Source organism: Mirounga leonina, unplaced genomic scaffold, assembly GCF_011800145.1.
Source record: "Mirounga leonina isolate KUSES-001 unplaced genomic scaffold, KU_Mleo_1.0 Mir_168, whole genome shotgun sequence".
Taxonomy (NCBI): domain Eukaryota; kingdom Metazoa; phylum Chordata; class Mammalia; order Carnivora; family Phocidae; genus Mirounga; species Mirounga leonina.
The window spans coordinates 50,935,694-50,956,818 of NW_023270426.1; the positions used below are offsets into that span (position 1 = coordinate 50,935,694).

General features: G+C 43.6%; 1 protein-coding gene across 2 annotated transcripts in view; it reads left to right on the forward strand.

Annotated features, from left to right (window-relative positions):
* The first annotated feature begins 588 nt into the window (after positions 1-588).
* Positions 589-21,125, forward strand: part of THBS4 (thrombospondin 4) — a 44,134-nt gene continuing 23,597 nt past the window's right edge. Inside the window, exons 1-3 of one of the 2 annotated variants that reach the window (XM_035014740.1) lie at positions 589-843; positions 5,520-5,723; positions 19,208-19,455. In XM_035014740.1, coding sequence (XP_034870631.1) covers positions 756-843; positions 5,520-5,723; positions 19,208-19,455 — 540 coding nt within the window. In that variant the 5' untranslated portion in view covers positions 589-755. The remainder of the gene's footprint in view (positions 844-5,519; positions 5,724-19,207; positions 19,456-21,125) is intronic. The other variant, XM_035014739.1, reaches the window with a different exon arrangement.

The following is a 21,125-nucleotide window of genomic DNA, read 5'->3' on the forward strand; positions in this document are numbered from 1 at the left end:
AAAATATTCAACATTTGAAGTACTCAAGAAAAGCTTGAAGAAATAAGAAATCAATTGCTTCTGGACCACTTTAGGAAGCAGGCGTTCCTGCACAGCCTTCAGGGTTCCTTCGCAAGGGGAACCTACGACGGGTGTTAAAAAGCCTCTCGAAACGCTGTTCTTTTTAGAAAACAAAAGCAGGACCGGAGGTGGGGGGACTGATGGTGCCTAACGCCAGCGGGACAGTGGCACTTTCTTCCTCCTCTCGCTCCCTTCTTCTCCTCCATCTCTACCCCGGCCTGTGCGCCTATCGCAGCCCCGGCTTCCCGGCTCTCCCAAAGCCCCTCGCCGGTCAGAGGCCGGCGACCGCGCCCAGCCCGCGTCCCGCTCGGCCGGGTCGGCTCCCCCGCGCCGCCCTCGGGCCTTTCCCGCCGCCGCCCACGCTCCCCGCTCCGGCCGCCTCCTCTCTTCCCGGCGAACGGGCTTGCCCGCCCAGGGGGCCGCCCCGGCCTCGGCCCGCCCCCGGCCCCGGCCGGCCAGACCATAAGGAGCCGGGCGGCGGCCGCCCGGGCAGCCGCCAGCGCCCCCGGCTCCGCGCGGCCCCTGGACGCGAGCACCGCCCCCGACGGCAGCCCCGGTCGCCGCGCCCCGCACACGCCCCGCGCTCCCTTCACCCGCGCCGCCCGCGGGGCCCGACGGAGGGACAGCGCGCCGCTGGGGACACCGAGGCACGGCCAGGCTGCCGTCGCGCGCCCGCGCCCGCAGGAAGAGCCGACATGCTGGCCCCGCGCGGAGCCGCCTTCCTCCTGCTGCACCTGGCCCTGCAGCCGTGGCTGGGGGCCGGCGCCCAGGCCGCCCCCCAGGGTAAGTGGGCTCGCGCCGGGGCGGCGGCGACGGCCCCCGGGTCCCTCCTTCCCGCTCCGCTTGAACGACGGGGGGGGCCAACTCCGCGCGCGCTTCTTGGCCCCTGGCGCTTCTCTGTCCCTCTGGGGCCGAGTCACAGCATTTTGTAAGTGGAAGTGGTGATTGGAGTACAGCATTTTCTGAGTCCATTATCCAGCGAGGAGACCAATTCTCTAAGCAACAGCTTAGGGGATGCGAAACTTTTCAGTCTGTGCGAAGAAGTGGGGTTCATTTCAGAGCTTACCACACGGCTCTAGACTTCTAACAGGTCCTGCCTGGAGTGGGGTGAAATCCAGGTCTGTCCCCTGCGGCTCTCCCTGGCGGGCCATCCCTTCACCCTTGGCCCCCTAAATTCTCCGACGCGGCGGGAGTGATGTTCCCCCAGAAAGTCTGAGACCGTCATCTCCCAGAAGGGCACAGCATTACTCTGTTTGCCCCACCACTCCCTGTTTTCTGTTCTTTGTTTGGACCCCAAGGCCTCCTTTGGGAGGCGTGATCTCTTGATTCCCGAGATAAATAGAGCAGGAAGGACTGAGAAGTCAGTGTTTCTCTTACAGAGGTAAAAAAAAAAAAAAAAAAAAAATCGATAAGTACATTAAAAAGACACCCGAGTAATCCTCAAACCCCTAATTGAGATGGGGTGAAAATAACCGTTGGGCAGAACACAAGCTTAAACTGATTTTTTTTTTTTTTGCAAAGGCCAAAAGGAAGAAATTATTTAAGCCAGAAAAGATCTTAGCGCTCTAACAGGCCATCCAGTGATGACCTTCACCTGTTGATGTATTACTGAATAATGAAATAAAGCTGGGAGAGTCACACAGGTCCAAGTAAAAGTTGTTACTTCTCACAAAGCCAGAGTGAAGAATGCCTGTGAGGGAATTCTCAAAGTCCTTCCCCTTCCATTGCAGTAATCACCCATTTAAACTTTGCATTTCACCAAATAACTCCTTTTGATTTTAGACCAGGAAACCAAAATAGTGGTTTCAGGGGGTAATGTTCTGCATTTAGTTTGCCTTGAACTATTTGAAATGCTGTAATCTATATTCATTGTGACCGCTCTTCTAGGAAGGTGGACAACAATGATTCCGTAATTGTATACATTGTAAAATGATCACCACGATAAGTCTAGTTAACATCTGTTACCATACAGCATTAGAAAAAATTAATTTCTTGTGATGGGAACTTTTGAGATCTTCTCTCTTAGCAACTTCCAATTGTCCAATACCATATGATTAACTATAGTCAGCATGCTGTACTTTAAATCCCCATGACTTATTTATTTTAAACTGGAAGTTTGTACCTTTTGACACCTTTCACCCATCCCCCATTCTGTTCTCTATCTATGAGCTTGGGTGGTTGTTGTTGTTGTTGTTGAAGATTCCACATATAAAGTGAGATCATGCAGTATTTGTCTTTCTGTGTCTCACATATTTCACTTAGCATAATGCCCTCAAGGTCCATCCGTGTTGTCACAAATAGCGAGATTTCATTCTTTTTTATGGCTAAATAATATTCCATTATATACAAATACATCTTCTTTATCCATTCATTATTAATGGACACGGGTTGTTTCCATCTCTTGGCTATTGTAAATAATGCTGCAGTGAACATGAATCTGCATATATCTTTTTGAATTAGTGTTTTGGGGTTTGGGTTTTGTTTTGTTTTTTTTAATAACTACCCAGCAGTGGAATTGCTAGATCATATGTAGTTCTATTTTTAGTTTTTTAAGTATCCTCCACAGTGTTTTCCATAGTGGCTGCACCAATTTACATTCCCATCAACAGTGCACCAGAGGTCCCTTTTCTCCACATCCTCACCAGCACTTGCTATTTCTTTGATAATAGCCATTCTAACAGGTGTGTGGTGATTACTCATTGTGGTTTTAATTTGCATTTCCCTGATGATTCCTGATGTTGACCACCTTCTCCTGTGCCTGTTAGCCATCTGTATGTCTTCTTTGGATAAATGTCTGTTCAGATCTTCTGCCAACTTAAAAATCAGATTGTTTGGGTTTTTTGCTATTGAGTCGTATGAGTTCTTTATATATTTTGGATATTAATCCCTTATCACATAGGATTTATAAGTATTTTCTCTCATTCTCTAGGTTATCTTTTCCTTTTGTTGATGGTTCCTTCTGTGCAGAAGCTTTTTTGTTTGATGGAGTCCCACTTGTTTATTTTTGCTTTTGTTGCCTTTGCTTTTTGATGTTAGGAATCTTTTTAACACAATTCAAAAGTTTTCTGATTACAGACATTGTTTGGCAGTTTTGAATTTACAGGTATAATATTTTGTGTTCCATGAATTCTTGACATTTGAACACACAACTTCATGGTGTGCTACAGGTATGGATTTTGCTGCTTCTTAGAGCTGCCTGTTTTATGGGACTTAAAATCAGGCTATACTACCTAAATTACCTGGTTAATTAGTTGCTGTAGATTATCAGATTAAGTCAAGTTTCTGATAGATTCTTTTATTGAGTTAATTAGTGCTTAGATCCTGGCACTATTACGAAAATGTAATAGCGTTAATGGAAAATTGTTGTGTCTCATTTCCTTTTCAAAACACTCTCCAAACTCATTACTAACTAATCCCAACTCTGCCCCTTGAGAGAGAAGCCAATGGATTAGATGAACCTTGCAGACTGAAATAGAGTAAATATAGCTTGAGCTAGATTATGAACATAATCATAGATCAAGAATCAGGGATAATAAGAGCTTAGTTTTGAGTGCAGTTCACATACCTTAAACTCACATCTGCAGATGCTTTATCCTGAATGGAACTTCTAGACATATTGTCTGATTGCCCTTGGCTCTTAGTGGTGGAAATGTAAAGCTTCCAGTTCTTTGGAAATTAAAAAATTCTGTTTCCCCTTTGAATTACAGTAGGCAGCAGTATTCAAGTTTTAGGGGAATGTGGAGTGCTGGAAGGAACATAATAGATTTTCTGCTTTCCAGTATTTCTAGTATCAAATTCATTATTTTGTAAGACCCTAAGTGCATGAGAAAGAAACAATACAGATCCGGTATAAAGACAGGTTGTCTTTTAAAGAATAGATATTCTTGAGTAACCAGGGTTTTGCCTGTTTGTCTTATAACTTTTATTTTTTTTCCTACTGCAAAAGCAACACCTGTTAATTGTAAAAAATAAAAAATTGGATAAGCAAAAGAAAAGTTAATAAATGTATAATTATACAACCCAGAGATAGCTACTGTTCATGTTAACATTCTGTTGTGTTGTCTTTCAAATCTTTGCAGGGGCGCCTGGGTGGCTCAGTTGGTTAAGCATCTGCCTTCGGCTCAGGTCATGGTCCCAGGGTACTGGGATCGAGCCCCACATCGGGCTCCTTGCTCAGCGGGGAGGCTGCTTCTCCCTCTGCCTGCCGCTCTCCCTGCTTGTGCGCGCTCTCTCTCTCTCTCTCTCAAATAAATAAAATCTTAAAAAAAAATTATTAGACAGGGTGCCTGGGTGGCTCAGATGGTTAAGTGTCTGCCTTCAGCTCAGGTCATGATCTCAGGGTCCTGGGATCGAGCCCTGCGTCGGGCTCCCTGCTCAGCGGGAAGCCTGCTTCTCTCTCTCTCCCTCTACTACTCCCCCCTGCTTGTACTCTCTCTTTCTCTGTTGAATAAATAAATAAAATCTTTAAAAAAAAATTTTAGAGGCTAACGTTCCTGCAGGCTGTGGAATTGTTCAAACAATATTTGTATAAACCAACAGAAATACTAAGGAACTTCTAGTGAGTATTACGCATTTGGCCTTTGCCTTTAAAATCACTCTGGATGTATACTCTTACAGCTTGCACAAATATTACAAAGCTTGAAAGTACTGCTGGCTTAATCAAAAGCAATTTATATAAATACAAATGCAGATTACAGTTTTTGTAGACCACCTCTGTCAGGTTACAGTTAAGAAAGAGAAACCCCATTGTTTTGTTTTTATATCAGAATTTTTTTTTTTAAAGTAAGCCCTACACCCAACATGGACTTGAACTCACAATGCCAAGATCAAGAGTTGCATACTCTACTGACTGAGCCAGCCAGGCACCCCTGCATCAAGATTTTTAACAGAGAAATAGTGGAGAACTCTAAATGCATAATGGGAACACTTGGGTCTCACAGAGGCAGCGAATCATTTTTCTGGCATACTGTGTCCCACCACATCCATGATTTCTGCTGCATTCCCTGTCTCATTTACAATGACCAAGAAAAGTACAATTGGCTCTGGTCCACGGGGTGCGTGAGGGACCCTAAGGCAGATATCCACTGCTTGGGGACATAAGAGAGACAGTGACTTGTGTGGTCTCACCTGTCCCCTTTGTACTCTAGGTCGGTAGTGCTTTTCCTAGTGGGCATTTTCAGAGCCACTTCTTTGGCCAAATGCAATTTAGGGTTTGCAAATTTAGTCTTCTCTTGGGGGCCATGACCTAGTGAGGAAAATTGTGTTGTACTTTTTCTGGTTCAAATGTCCAGCCACTGTAAGAGTGATAAGGAAGAACGGGTGATTTTAGCCATGTGGAAAATGATAACAGTGTTAGTTGACATTACTTCTATCTTACTGTCAAACTGTGCCCCCTCAAAAAAAACATGTTTGTCTCAAACTTCTTTCACTGATTATCCCCTTTTTCCTGTTCTCCCCAGTCTTTGACCTTCTCCCATCCTCTAGCCAGAGGCTGAACCCAGCTGTTCTGCAGCCAATCCTGACGGACCCCACCCTGAATGAGGTCTATGTGATCTCCACCTTCAAGCTGCACACTAAAAGTTCAGCCACCATCTTTGGCCTTTACTCTTCAACGGACAACAGCAAATACTTAGAATTCACTGTGATGGGACGCTTGAACAAAGGTAAGCACATTTGCAGAAATCATTTTCTTAAGAATCTGCTTTTCCTATTCCAGCATTTGGGGTCTACTTGTCTTAAATGTTTCCCTCCTACAATTTTATTCTCATCCACCATTCGTTTCAGTTTTCAATACCAAGTTCTTCTTATTGTACATTGACCTGTATGGGAAGGGCGAGTTGATATATGGCGCAAGAAGAAGAATTGCTTGTGGCCAAAATACCCATCCTCCTGTTATTTGGGATCCAGTTTGGGAAGGAACAGGACCCAGGACCATTAGGCCGCTGTCTTAGTTTGGGCTGTTACAGCAAATACTACAGACTGGGTGGCTCAAACAAAAGACCTTTATTTCTCACAGTACTGGGGGCTGAGAAGTCCAAGATCAGGGTGCCAGCAGATTTTGTTTCTGGAGAAAGCCTGGGTGCTGCCACCTTCCTGCTCTGTCCTCACATGGCCTTTCCTCGCTGTGTGTGAGTGGAGAGCGGGAGCTCTCCGGCTTCCTTTCTGTATAAGTATACTAATGCCGTCATGAGGGTCCCACCCTCGTGACCTAACTTAAACCTAATTACTTCCCAAAGACCCACTTCCTAATACCACCACATGGAAGGCTGGGGCTACAACAGATGAATTTGGGGGGAGGGAGGGACACAAACATGCATCCTGTAACCGCCACCCACACCATTCTTATGTTCCCTTGGAAGCATGTGGCTTAGCAGACCTCACCCCAGCTCTGCAAGCACTCCTGGACTTGGAGAGAATCTACCTCAGTCAGTAGAACTCAATGAACAGCTCTCTTTCCACCTGTCTTGTGCCGACTTACACAGGTCTGACACCTGTTTGGTTGTTTTGCTGTCAAATGTCACTGTCATTCAGAATGAGTTACTACAAATACTAAGAAGTGGCTCACAAAGAAAAGGGTCACTCTTTTTTCATCTCCTTCCCCTCCACCCATGCCCTGAGGACAACACCTGTTCCTGCTTATGGAGGAATGTGACAGATACGTGTTCCTGCTGCCACATGCTTTTTTTTTTTTTTTAAGATTTTATTTATTTATTTTGACAGAGACACAGCGAGAGAGGGAACACAAGCAGGGGGGAGTGGGAGAGGGAGAAGCAGGCTTCCCCTCGAGGAGGGAGCCCGATGTGGGACTCAATCCCAGGACCCTGGGATCATGACCTGAGCCGAAGGCAGACGCTTAACGGCTGAGCCACCCAGGCGCCCCTGCCACATGCTTTTAATAAAAGAGAAAAAGGGAGGACTGGCCCTTCTGGCAAGATTTCATATTTATTTCAGTTTACTTTACTTGTAGTGCTTCAGACTCTATCAGATTCCAATTGTGATTGAGCACTTACATTTTCAGATATTAGGAGCTGAAAGAAATTCTTCATTCTTAGCTTTCATAAGACTCCAGAGTTGAAAGCAAGAAGGAATGGGATTTTAACCCCTTTTATGTCAAGTTCCAACCTCCCCCTACCCCCCCCCCCCCCACATGTGCTCCATCTGTCCCTTAGGCCTCTCGGGAGCTGTGGTGAGGTCTCCAGTAGTGAAGGGGGTCTGGGGACATGGCTCAGCAGATGGTCTAACCATTCCTGCGCCCTTTGCCCCATCCATAGCCCTGATGGGAGGTGACTTCACTTACCTCCCTGCCTTGAATCAGACAGCCCCATGCCTCCTATCCCTAAAGGAACTGCTCATGCTCTACTAACCAGGCTATTCAGTTTGTAATCTATAAAAACCACCCTTCTTCGTCCAAAGATCAATAGCTTCTCACAGAACTGTGTTTTTTAGAGGCATTGAAAGATTTTCGTTTAGCTCACCCAGCTTAGTGGCCAAAGGGTCCTCTGTAGAGTGAAAAACCCTGCATCTAGCTGTTCAGCCTCACTGACTCTCCCCCTCCATTTCGAAATTGGCCAGTATGCATGAGCCCATTGTGGAAAATCTGTGTTTCCTGGAAACGCAAGGCAGCAACTTCACGGAATTGATTTTCTGTTTGCTCTACATGGGCAGAGGTAACGCTAGATGGGAAGGTGGAGAGGCCACGGTGTTTGTAAGTGTGTTTCCTTTGGACAACCACTGGTCATGTGATTGAGCTGTAAACATCAGCTAATCTCCATGTTGATGAACACCTCTCCACCCTCCAACCTATTAGAGAAGATAAATAGCTCTTAGAATTCTTTTTATAAATATTTTCTAACAGAATCCAGAGATGAAAATTTTCAGAAAACAAAGAGCAATTTATATCAGAGTTTGGAGAGTTGAAGAATTTGACCTAGAGAAGTTTCACTGGAACACTAGGAAAAAGTGCAGAGATTTGCCAACACTGGTGAATCTGAAGGTTCTAGAAAAGAGCAGCAGCCCATTCTGATGGGAACAAGGAGAACTCACTGGGTCCATTAGCTCCCCAGAAAAGACGGGGCATGTGGTTGTGACTCCCCGTTGAGGTATTCGATGGTGACCATGCAGGCCTGACCTAATTTGAGGGGGCTGGGGGAGAATCCTCTTCCCAGAAGGTGAGCCCCAATCATTATCTAGGGCCCTAGACGCGCTCCTGAGGACTGCGCAGCACAAGCTTGCCGCCGAGCTCTCTGCTTCTGCTCTCACACTCCCAAGTCATCCTTCCCGTGGCTGCACATTACGGTTATAAGCATAACTTGGAACAAGTTATGCCTGACAGCAGAGACATTTAGTGTCTTCCTATTCCCAACTGAAAAAGGTACGAGTGTCCTTGCTAGGCAGGCAGGATTTTCTGCTGCATGACCCCCAACCCGCCTCTCCAATTTATCCCTCCTTCCAACCCTCCATGTAGCCTATGCTTCAGCTGGATGGACTAGTTACCATTCCCTGGGCCCACCCTTGCTGTCTGTCCTTCTCCGTCCTTGTACCCTTGCCCTCTGCTCCCCACTGGTACCATTTCCTGCACCGTCTACAGTTGCCATCTCCTATTCCTTCTGACCTCTTTTATTATGGGATTTTGTCCTTCTGTAAAATGTACTCATCTTAGCTTACCTTGTACTTGGATTACCTCTAGGTCTTCTCTGCAGTAGGTTGTAAGCTCTGAGGAGCAGAGCAGGCGCTGAGCCTCCCTCAGCTCACGTCTATGTCTGTTGCACACCTAGCACAGTGCCTCATACATAGAAGTAGCTCATGAGCCAACTGAATAGAATAAATGGAGGCTGAGAAGAGTAGCCTGGTTTGTTAAAGAAGACATGCAGTATTGTGTAAATTCTGGGAGTGCACAATGTCCGGCACATAGTGGGGCTGGCTCAAATTCATTAATGAATTGATGAATTTTGAAGACCACTTGGATGGGGTTATAAAGGGAATACAGTATTTCTGGTATAAATGTTCTATCAGATTGTTAGGAATACAGGTGATACAATTTTGATAGAAATAAGCGTTCTACAGAAACCACCTGGCTGGACAGAAGATCTGGTTGATGCTTTTCTTGTATCTAGCATAGGGCAACTTTCCAGTTAGTATTTTGAGTTCGAGTCACAGTTAAAAAATCTTAACAGCTGTGTCCTCGTGAATATGTCTCTAAATTGCTTAGCCCTGGTTTACTGTTTCTACAGTGGGGGTGATAATAGCTGCTTCACAGGTTGATTGCAAGAACTGAATTATATAAAGTACAATTTTTTTTAGACTGCGAAGCTCAGTAAAAATTTGAGGTTCTGCCATAAGCTTCTATAAGATAGGTAGAAAGGAAGACGAGGGAGAGAGAAAGATCTCTACTTTTTTGGCAACTGTCTTCTGAAGATGATTTGGTGAACTCTTGGCTTGCCTTGATAAGGCCTTCACCTTTCAGAGAAAGCAAATAAGGGGCACCTGGGTGGCTCCGTTGGTTAAGCGTCTGCCTTCAGCTCGGGTCATGATCCCAGGGTCCTGGGATCAAGCCCCGCATCGGGCTCTCTGCTCAGCAGAGAGCCTGCTTCTCCCTCTCCTTCTGCCCCTTCCCCGCTCATGTTCTCTCTCTCTCTCTCTCTCAAATAAATAAATAAAAATCTTAAAAAAAAAAAAAAAAAAAAGAAAGCAAACAAGAAGAACTGCTTCTTTAGTCTTAATTTGACTGCCACTATGGTGGAGCTGTGGTAATGAAGGGAACCCCAAGAATTTGCAGTAATGACTGCAGACGGTCAAGCTTCTTAGCCTAAGGTTAGGACGTGTCAAATAGAGTAATCGTTCACAGAGAAGCCTGTGGGCTAAAGAGAAACACAGCATGAGAGCGAGCGAGAGAGAAGAGTTTCAAAATTCGAATTCTGAACCTGGTACTGAAGGTGGAAAATGAGGTGCGTCAGACATTAATATTTATGGAGCCCTTTTAATGTACCAGGACTGTGCTGAAGGCTCAACACTCATTTCTTTCTTCAATCTTCACAGTATTCTTGTGAGGTGACCTTGAATTAGCTCAGTTTTAAAGTGGTCATATACAGAAAATGGGAAGAATTTTAGTGAGCTTTAGGACAGACTCCTGGAGGGTTATATTATTATCCTTGTATTTGGGAAATACCTGGGAAAGAAAGCTGGGATGATGTGAAGGTAAATGGGTTCACTAAAAAGAAGTCATGCTAAACTTTTTTTAAAGTAAAGATTCTAAACTGATAGATCAAAAAGATGCTATGAGCATAATGTATCTTGACATCAAAAAAGAATTTTATGAAGTCGCTCATTATACCTTTCTGGATATAAAAAAAGAACAAACCAGGTAAATAGTACTGTTAGGGCTTGGTAAGTTGTTTTATAGCAAAGCATCTAGAGTTTTTGACAAGGCTCTATCTTGGGTATTGAACCATCGAACATACCAGTGACTTGAGTGAAGATATAAATAACATTTTATCATGTTGGCAAATGGCACATGGCTGGAAAAGACAGTTGAACATAAGGGATGCCATCATCAAGATTAACAAGGTCCTAGCAGCCTGACACATATGCCACAGTCATTCAGGTGAAATTTAATGGGAATAAATGTAAATCCATCATCTAGGAGTGAAAAGTAAATTGCCAAAGTGCAGGATATGGGACACCTATCCTGAAAGTTCTAGTCAGCGACATTAAGAACCAAGTATTATTTAACACAAAGCCTGACGTCTAGTAGCTATTTAGAAATGTCCGCTGAATGAATGAATGAAAAGATACAGTGATGTAACAGTTTTTTAAAATCTCCTTAAATTTTAGGCTTCATTAACGCATTTATGTGGCCAGATTAAGGGAGCTAATGCATCCCACCTTAATGTTAACTGTCCAGGCCACACCTAAAATGTTGTGTCTCATCCTGGACACATTTCACAGGGACACTCTCAAGTCCAAGATTGCCTTAAGGAGAGTCACCAAAACAGTAGTCCTCTAGACCCCATTTTTTACAATATCACAAAATCAGAATGTTAAAGGATCTGGAGAAATAAAGGAACCAGACAGAAGATGAGAGAGATGAAAGTTGCCTTAAAATATTTGAAGAATAGCATTTAGATGAAGGATGAGACTAAATCTGTCTGTAGCTCTGAAGAATACAATTAGGACCCATTGGCGGAAATCAGAGGGAATCGGCTCTGTATTTGGAAAATCTTGGAGAGCAATCCGGAAGTGAAGTGGGTTTCTCTGCGAAGTGATTCGTTCCTTGTTCCTGGAAATGTGCTGGTAGATACTTTCATTGAAAGGATTTGTGAAGGGGCGCCTGGGTGGCTCAGTCGGTTAAGCGACTGCCTTCGGCTCAGGTCATGATCCTGGAGGCCCCGGGATCGAGTCCCACATCGGGCTCCCTGCTCAGCGGGGAGTCTGCTTCTCCCTCTGACCCTCCTCCCTCTCGTGCTCTTTGTCTCTCATTCTCTCTCTCTCGCAAATAAATAAAATCTTAAAAAAAAAAAAAAAAAGAAAGGATTTGTGAAGGAGATACTGAGCTAGATGACTTACAGTGCTCATGTTCTGTGGTTCTGCTGAGGCCAGAGAGGTTCCATGGGCGCTGAAGGAATCGCTTTGCAACTCTCTTCTACAACCTGACCTTGGGATGTTGTACACGATCACAGCTTTGTCGTCCGCAGATAATTGAGTACATAATGAATCTCATAACTTCTCAAAATATAAAGCCCTCTGCAGATGTTTAACATCATTGCTGTGCTCCCTTTCCCTGGGTGGTTTCTTTGCACGGTGTGGGGGTGGGGAGGGAGTGCATGTGTGTGTGGGGGGGTGTATACTCCGTATACTTTACATTTGTTCAAACTGCTGTAAGAAGATTTCAGAACCTCCAGACTGCATCCATCACACCTGGGAGTCACCCAGAGTACTTTCAGGAAAAGCAGTTTGATGATTTACCTTTTATATGTCTTTCCAAAGCATTAAAGTTACAAAGACCCAGTGTATAGGGCCTGAAGATAAATGAGCAAAGGCAAACAAGAATACCCATCACAGGAGACATTAATGGCAAGAGGCTTTTTTTTTTGAAAGGTACAATTATTTAAAAAGAAGAGGAAAGGTTGACAGCGGTGGCTGTCATCATATATTTAAAAGTGCCAAAGAGCAAAGCCATTTGCCAAGCAAAGCCGAAAGCCCAGACTACCTGGCGCACTTGCTGCCTGCAGCCCAGGTCACTCTGAACTCTTTCGCCCACGCAGACGAAATATCATCCTTTCCAGTCCTTGAAAGCTGCCACCCTGCTTCGCCGCTTTGCCCTTCAGCACATCATAATATTTTTGACTGCCAGGTCCACGGTTTAAACGGCACCTTTTGAGAATTCTTTTCCAAGAAAGCAATATTTCAGATCTTCATTGCTTGGGTTTGCTCTTTCATCTCCCACCGGTCACGAAGATGGTCTGGAATCAGCCTAGACTCTACAGTTCTGGTGTCCGGCTGGTATCCAGGCGTGGAAATGGAGCCATAAAATCAGGCCCCTGGGGCGCCTGGGTGGCTCCGTTGGTTGAGCGACTGCCTTCGGCTCAGGTCATGATCCTGGAGTCCCTGGATCGAGTCCCGCATCGGGCTCCCTGCTCGGCGAGGAGCCTGCTTCTCCCTCTGACCCTCCCCCCTCTCATGTGCTCTCTGTCTCTCTCATTCTCTCTGTCTCAAATAAATAAATAAAATCTTTAAAAAAAAAAAAAAAATCAGGCCCCAAATTGTCCAGTGTACAAAGATGTGAAGTTTAGAAGGAAAGGATTGGTAAAAATAAACCGATAGAAACTGCCCCCCCTTCAACATTGTTTAAGAGATTGTGGGTTAAAAAAAAAAAAAAATCAGAGTGGATACAGGACTACTCTATTTTATCTATTTTTCATTCAATAAGTAGTTGTATTTGGTGTTGTCAGATGCTATGGTATATGAGAAAATTAATAAGAAATAGAATCCTAGTCCCAAGCGCTAATGTTCTAATAGAGAAGAAATAAACACAAATAAATATAGTAATACCTACAGTTGCATAGCAGTTTATACTTTTTGCATTTTCTTATTTGACCACCACTGAAAAAATGAGACAGAAAGGGCAAGTCTTACTAGCTCCATTTAATAGTTTGAGAAATGGACACTCAGCAAAATGAACAGGCCCAGGGTCACGTGGCTATTAGGTATCTGGGCCGTGACTAGACTCTGCATCCTGGGAAGGTAGAGCTAGAAAAGTCCTGAGCAAGTATTATGGGAACAGGAATGAGAATAATTGCTGGGCATGGGGAAGAAGGAAGACTTCAGGGAGGAGGGTGCATTGGAGCTGGATGTTGGCTTCAGACGTGTAACAGTGCTGGATCAGGAAAGAGAGGGATGGAGAAGAGAACATTCCACACAGGGAAGGAGGAGGGAAGCCAGAGAAACCTAGACAGGTGAAAATGTAAGACAGGTTGTTCAGCTTGGCTGGGCATCAGCATGGAGGGGAATGAAGGCCGGGGGAAGGTGGCAGCTAGTCCTGGGATGAGGAGTTTAGGTGTTATTTAGGAACCACTAGGGAGCTATTAAAAGATTTCATTTGCTTGCTAGTGTGTGGCTTTGAGAAGGCAATAACTTGGTCAGAAGAGTCCTATATATATATAGGAGCTTAAGCTGTCAGTCCAGAAAAACAGCAAGAAAGCTTCAGCAGGAAGGTGAGTCAGAAATCTGGGGCCACACCCAGCGACAGAGCGGAGTAGAGGTGGGAGATGCCATGTGGAGACCCGCAACCTTTGGTTGTAATCAGATGCACGTGGATCTTTATACTGGCCCTGTGAGAACTGGATCCATAGCGCCAACAAGCTGGTTTCAGCTAGTGGTGAGTGAAGAGGGGGTATGAGAACTCAGCAAGCCGCCGCTGAAGAAACAAAGACTGTTTCCCCGAGTGCAGTGTGTGGTGATGGGCAGAGGTGTGGTGGACCCAGGAGAAGACCGCTCCTTCCAGCTTCAGGGGGCTGGCTTTGCACTCATGCCTAAGGAGGAAATGATTGTGTTATTAGCTCTGTGGGTACTTCCCCTCTGTTTTGCTCCCTCTGTTGTGTGTGTCTGTGAGCTTTAGACTGTTTCTGGACTCACTATGACTGATGTGAAAACATTGAGCTTCCTGAGCAGGTGCCTGTCTGCCCTCTGGGGTAGTCTTACTGCTCCGAAGATAAAATAAGTATTGAAGCACTGAAGTAAGGAGTTTGCAATAAAACAGAAAAATGAAAAATGGAAGCCATAAGAGGAATGAGAATTACTGGATCAAATATGTAGAATGGTAAATGTCAAAGCACTTGATAATTTTTCTGCTAACAGACATTGTGAAGATGGAAGTTTCCATAATTCTTCTTTTCTTTTTTTTTTTCCTCTTGCTATTGTCACAAGGTCTAGGAGCATGAGGAATTTGTCATTTCAGTGTTGCATTGCAAAACAAGGCAAGGCAGAAGTATAGAATGCCCTTAAATGACAGCATGAACACAATAGGAGCGTTTGCTACCTGCAGTAGATGTTGAATTGCCACTCTCTAAACTTTTTAATTTGTATATGAAACGCTTTCAGTGCAATCATTTTCTTATTCATTGAAAGTTCATGTGCACAATGTTTAATGTGCACCTGTTATGTGTAAAGTAACTCCACTGGGTACTATTTGTAAAATTAAACTTAGTGATTCAGTTATGAAAATAAATCATGGCCCACATGCCCTGGAAGGCCTATTAAAAAGCAGGCAAGATGCCCATGAAAATATGTTTCCTTTGAATTCCACAGAAATATCAGTTTGGGGAAGAAAACCAAGGCCATTTGTTTTAAGCCACTATGGGTATCCTCTTCAACTGTTAATATGAGGAGGCTAGATTGTGGCTGTAAGGAGAATAAGGAGATGTTGACTATACATGTCTATTACCCTAACTGAAGTTTGGTGGTCCCAGGGGTATTTTCATGGGCCTGTAAAAATTCCAGGTATTTATAAAACTGTTGAAAACAATAAAGAAATAAGAGTTTAAATTGGACAGCCACATGCAGAAGAATGAAACTGGACCATTTCCTTACACCCCATACAAAAATAGACTCCAAATGGTTGAAAGACTTCAATGTGAGACAGGAGTCCATCAAAATCCTAAAGGAGAACACAGGCAGCAACCTCTTTGACCTCAGCCGCAGCAGCTTCTTCCTAGAAACATCGCCAAAGGCAAGGGAAGCAAGGGCAAAAATGAACTATTGGGACTTCATCAAGATAAAAAGCTTTTGCACAGCAAAAGAAACAGTCAACAAAACCAAAAGACAACCGACAGAATGGGAAGATATTTGCAAATGACATATCAGATAAAGGGCTAGTATCCAAAATCTATAAAGAACTTATTAAACTCTACACCCAAAGAACAAATGATCCAATCAGGAAATGCGCTGAAGACATGAACAGACATTTTTCCAAAGAAAACATCCAAATGGCCAACAGACACATGAAAAAGTGCTCAGCATTGCTCGGCATCAGGGAAATCCAAATCAAAACCTCAATGAGATACCACCTCACACCAGTCAGAATGGCTAAAATTAACAAGTCAGGAAACGACAGATGTTGGCGAGGATGTGGAGAAAGGGGAACCCTCCTACACTGTTGGTGGGAATGCAAGATGGTGCAGCCACTCTGGAAAACAGTATGGAGGTTCTTCAAAAAGTTGAAAATAGAGCTACCATATGACCCAGCAATTGCACTACTGGGTATTTACCCCAAAGATAAAAATGTAGGGATCTGAAGGGGTATGTGCACCCCGATGTTAATAGCAGCAATGTTCACAATAGCCAAACTGTGGAAAGAGCCAAGATGTCCATCGACAGATGAATGGATAAAGAAGATGTGGTATATATATATATACAATGGAATATTATGCAGCCATCAAAAGGAATGAAGTCTTGCCATTTGCAATGACGTGGATGGAACTGGAGGGTATTACGCTGAGCAAAATAAGTCAATCAGAGAAAGACATGTATCATATGATCTCACTGATATGAGGAATTCTTAATGTCAGGAAACAAACTGAGGGTTGCTGGAGTGGGGGGTGCGGTGGGAGGGATGGGGTGGCTGGTAATAGACATTGGGGAGGGTATGTGTTATGGTGAGCCCTGTGAATTGTGTAAGACTGATGAATCACAGACCTGTACCTCTGAAACAAATAATACATTATATGTTTAAAAAAAAAAAAAAAGATAGTATGAAGGGAGAAATGAAGTGGGGGAATCAGTGGGGGAGATGAACCATGAGAGACTATGGACTCTGAGAAACAAACTGAGGGTTCTAGAGGGGAGGGGGATGAGGCGATGGGTTAGCCTGGTGATGGGTATTAAAGAGGGCACATGCTGCATGGAGCACTGGGTGTTATACGCAAACAATGAATCATGGAACACTACATCAAAAACTAATGATGTAATGTATGGTGATTAACATAACATAATAAAATTTTTAAAAGTTTAAAAAAGTTGAATTAGTGGGCCACCTGGGTGGCTCAGTCGGTTAAGTGTCTGACTCTTGGTATCAGCTCAGGTCTTGGTCTTGGGGTCTCAACCTCACGTCTGCTTGTCTCTCTCCCCTCTGCTTCCCCCCCCTCAAATAAATAAATAAAATCTTTAAAGGGCGCCTGGGTGGCTTAGTTGGTTAAGCGACTGCCTTCGGCTCAGGTCATGATCCTGGAGTCCCGGGATCGAGTCCCGCATCGGGCTACCTGCTCAGCAGGGAGTCTGCTTCTCCCTCTCCCGCTCCCCCCTCTTGTGCTCTTTCTCTCTCTCACTCTCTCTCTCAAATAAATAAATAAAATCTTAAAAAAAAATCTTTAAAGAGTTGAATTAGTGCATATGTTTTGGTCAATTTTCCCCCTTTTGGGTACCATATATGCCTCCAGTGTCCAGCTATGCAGTTACTATTTAAATTCTCAACAATATTAAGTAAAGAGGTAAAAATTCTGTGGTATCCCATATTTAAAATATCTCAAGAATTTCTACTCCTGTCTCTTTTCTTCCTTCTCATTCTTTCTTTTCATGCCATATTTATTTACATCTTACCAGTACTTTACTTCAGGAAACCTAGCATTGTATTATAGTCATAGAAAGTTTTCCTAGTCAGTCTGTCTTGCCAGGTCTTACCAATTCTTTTCTCTTGGTAAGCAAGTGGTGGCGACCACATAAGCATAAAAGAAGATCTTCTTACTCCTCCTAGCATCTCTCTACATCACAGGACCTAAAGCCATCTGGCCCTCTCCAGCCATGGTCAAATGGAAAAGCAGACCCAGTCAGATTTGAGAAGCAGTGGGAATACCCACCTAGAAAGTGTAATATATTTGGAGGAAGCCTTCACATAAACTCTAAAGTTTCACAGCAGTGATTATTTTCTCTGGTAGTACTGCAACATAAACAGGCTGCTTACTCCATGAGGCAGCACCAAGTTGGCATTTATACTCTACAGAAAAGGTACCTGAGGAAAGACAGTCCAAGTTACTTGCTACAAATCCTACAGCTTGACAGAAGCACAGTCTGGATATATGTGTGTAATTCATTTCTTTGTGTGTGTGTGTGTGTATTTTATAAGTAATGCATGTTTCATGTGCAAAAATTAGACAATGAAGGTGAGCAAGAGGAAAAACACATCATCCAAGCAACCAACAATGACCATATTAATGTTGACATATTTCCTTCTAATTTTCTGTATATTTTTTCTGTATGAAATTACACTGTGACTCAACCCTTTTTTCACTCAACAAAATACTGGGAACACTTCTGTGTTTTTAGTATGCACCTTTTCCATTGTATTCCATTTCATGATTACATCATAATTTTAGTAGCCAGCCCGCCCTCTCTTTTTATACATACATGTTGTGCCAAATGTTTCTTACATATTTCTGAAATGATTGCTGGTGATGAACTTGGGTTTGGCAATGGTACCTATGAATGGATCTGGAGGTGTTCTTGGTAGGCTCACTAAGCCCTTGGAAGCAATTCACTTTCGTCTTTATAGCAAACCACACCCAATGGGCTTTACTCCCAAAGGCTCAGCAGCCAGGAACAGATTTTAGCTCAGGGCTCAATAAACTCAAGACAATAATGGAGTAAAACCAGAGAGAAAACCAGAATCCTGAAATGTGTATAAATTTTTATTTAACAAAAAGTGAAAGTCCTTAAGCTTAACAAGATAAGTGAATAGATAGCTACCTGCATAGAAAAAGAAAAAACAAAGAGAAAATGAGGTAGTGGATCCTCTTCTAGTCCTTCTTTTGGACCGCGGATATCTTTGGTTCGCTGAGCATTGTTAAACTGAAGATAGGTTGCTGAGGGACAGTATGACAGATTATACTCCATTCGGTATATGCTTACAAAGGCCTATCCATACATCACATTCTTTCAGTCATGGAATAAACCACACCCAGTTTCAAATTCTAAGCCTGCCACTTACAGTGTCCTTGAGCAAGTGCCTTCACTTACCTGAGCTTCACTTTTGTCATCTGGAAGTTATTCCAGTTTGCTAGTGTTGCAACAAATAGAAATTAAATATTGAAAGCAACTCAGGGCAGCACCCAGCCCCACAGTGTAGTTCTCAGTAAATGTTTGGTAAATTAATTTATGCGTTGAGGAGCTTACTTGGATTTCAGTTGACTTTTGATGAGTTCTGCTTCCTCATTGTACTTATCACTGTCTGAAATTGTTTATTTTCAGATTTGCTACTTACTGTCTGTCTTTCCTTGAGCACAAAACATCCTCAGTAACAGAGTGGGTTGCCAGTGCCATTAGAACGACGCCTGGTGGGGGCGCCTGGATGGCTCAGGCGTTAGGCGTCTGCCTTGGGCTCAGGTCATGATCCCAGGGTCCTGGGATCGAGCCCCGCATCGGGCTGCCTGCTCCGCGGGAAGCCTGCTTCTCCCTCTCCCACTCCCCCTGCTTGTGTTCCTGTTCTCTGTCTCCCTGTCAAACAAACAAACAATGCCTGGCACTTAAGATGTTGAATATTTCTGGTTCCAGCTTACTTGGATTCTTTCCAGTAACCCAGCCTTGTGACCTGGAGGCTGTTCAGCAGATACTTGCCCCCTGACTCTCCTTATCTCATCATTCACTGATATGTGCTTGGTTCCAGCCATCCTCCGTTACCTGAAGAACGATGGGAAGATTCATTTGGTGGTTTTCAACAACTTCCACCTGGCTGATGGCAGGCGGCACAGGGTCCTCCTGAGACTGACCAACTTGCAGCGAGGGGCTGGCTCTGTAGAGCTCTACCTGGACTGCACCCAAGTGGATTCTGTGCACAATCTCCCCAGAGCCTTTTCCAGCCCCTCCCAGAGTCCTGGGTCTGTTGAACTGAGGACTTTCCAGAGGAAGGCACAGGTAGGCACCCACAAACCGTTCTCCAACGTGGAAAGATGGGTTGCCCAGGCTCAGGGAATGCAGAGGAATATGCCGAGGTCAGGAGTGGGGCTGGCTGTGTAATTAGAATCACCTGAGGAACTCAAACTATCGCTAGAGGGCCCACCCTCAGGACAAATTGAATCAGAATCTATTGAAGGGGTGCCTAGGTATAGGTATTTTTTAAAATATTAATACTAATGGGAAGCTAAAATTGAAAGCTTCTGCTTTAGATGCTAGGTGAAGCCTTTTTGGATATAATTGTGGAGTTGGAAAGGATTAGCAAAAATTTTTAAAAAGCAATCTTAGGGGGTGCCTGTCCGGCTCAGTTGGTAGAGCATGTGACTCTTGAGAGTGGGGTCGTGAGTTCAAGCCCCACGTTGGGCATGGAGGTTATTTAAAACAAACAAAAAACAAAAACAAAATCTTAGGACAATAGGATTTACTTTTAATTTTTCTATAATGATATTATTTATTATTTTTAACAAAAGTGATAAAGAATAATTGGAAATTGTCAAGCACTTAGAAACGACATTTTCACAGGTCTTTTTAGAGCATCCCTAACAAAAAAAGGACCTTATTGCCAACTTAGTTCCATGAGGCCTTAAAAGTTCCATCACCTATGGGGCGCCTGGGTGGCTCAGTCATTAAGCATCTGCCTTTGGCTCAGGTCATGATCCCAGGGTCCTGGGATCGAGCCCCGCGTCGGGCTCCCTGCTCAGCAGGAAGCCTGCTTCTCCCTCTCCCACTCCCCCTGCTTGTGTTCCTGCTCTCACTGTCTCTCTCTCTGTCAAATAAATAAATAAATCTTAAAAAAAAAAATGTTTCATCACCTCTGTCGTCTGTTTTATGCCATGTTGATGGTATTTTTTATTATATCATGATACCTACTGTAGAAATTGCCACATGTATTTCTTTTGTGTTAGGAAGTAGTTTGTTTCCTATAAAGAACTAGCATTCTTTGTCCTTTTCCATTAATTATAACTATTACTGGTCGTAGTTCCCGACTTTTATCTGATGTGGAAGTCAATGCCAAATCAGTAACTGTGTTCATCTGTTATGGTCCATAATGTTATTTTCTGTGCCTCAATCCTCACTTTGCATTTCTATTTTATTATTTTATTATATGTGCTTTAGTTACAAGCTGCTCTGAGCCCTTTGTACAAAGAGGCTGGGTGTAAATAATAATAATCATTACAACTAGGAATGCTGAGAAGTTTTACATAATAATATAAAAACTATGAATCTGATACTAGAATTTTGTGCTTGGAAAATAGGAAGCATCTTCAAACAGAAATTGCAAGAAAGCTAAAATCCAAGGATTTTGTTTTGTTTTTTGCTGAAAAAGAAGATGTTTCTATACTAAGTATAGATTTACATAGACAAAGAATAGTGAAGAGAGATATGCAGAACTTTATTTCTGCATCCCCAAAGTAGCCCAAATAATCAGAATGATAGAAATTATATCACTGCCATTTCAGAAATTAGTGTCTACCACCAAATAAGTCAATTTCTAAAAGCCAGGAGTCAGCCACGACAAGGTCGTCGGAAACTATACTTATCGGGATTTTTTCAAAAGTTCTAAATCCTTAGACTGTCAGAGACTACAGTGCTCTATCTTCATAGTCACTTCATTTATTCAGTGAATTAGC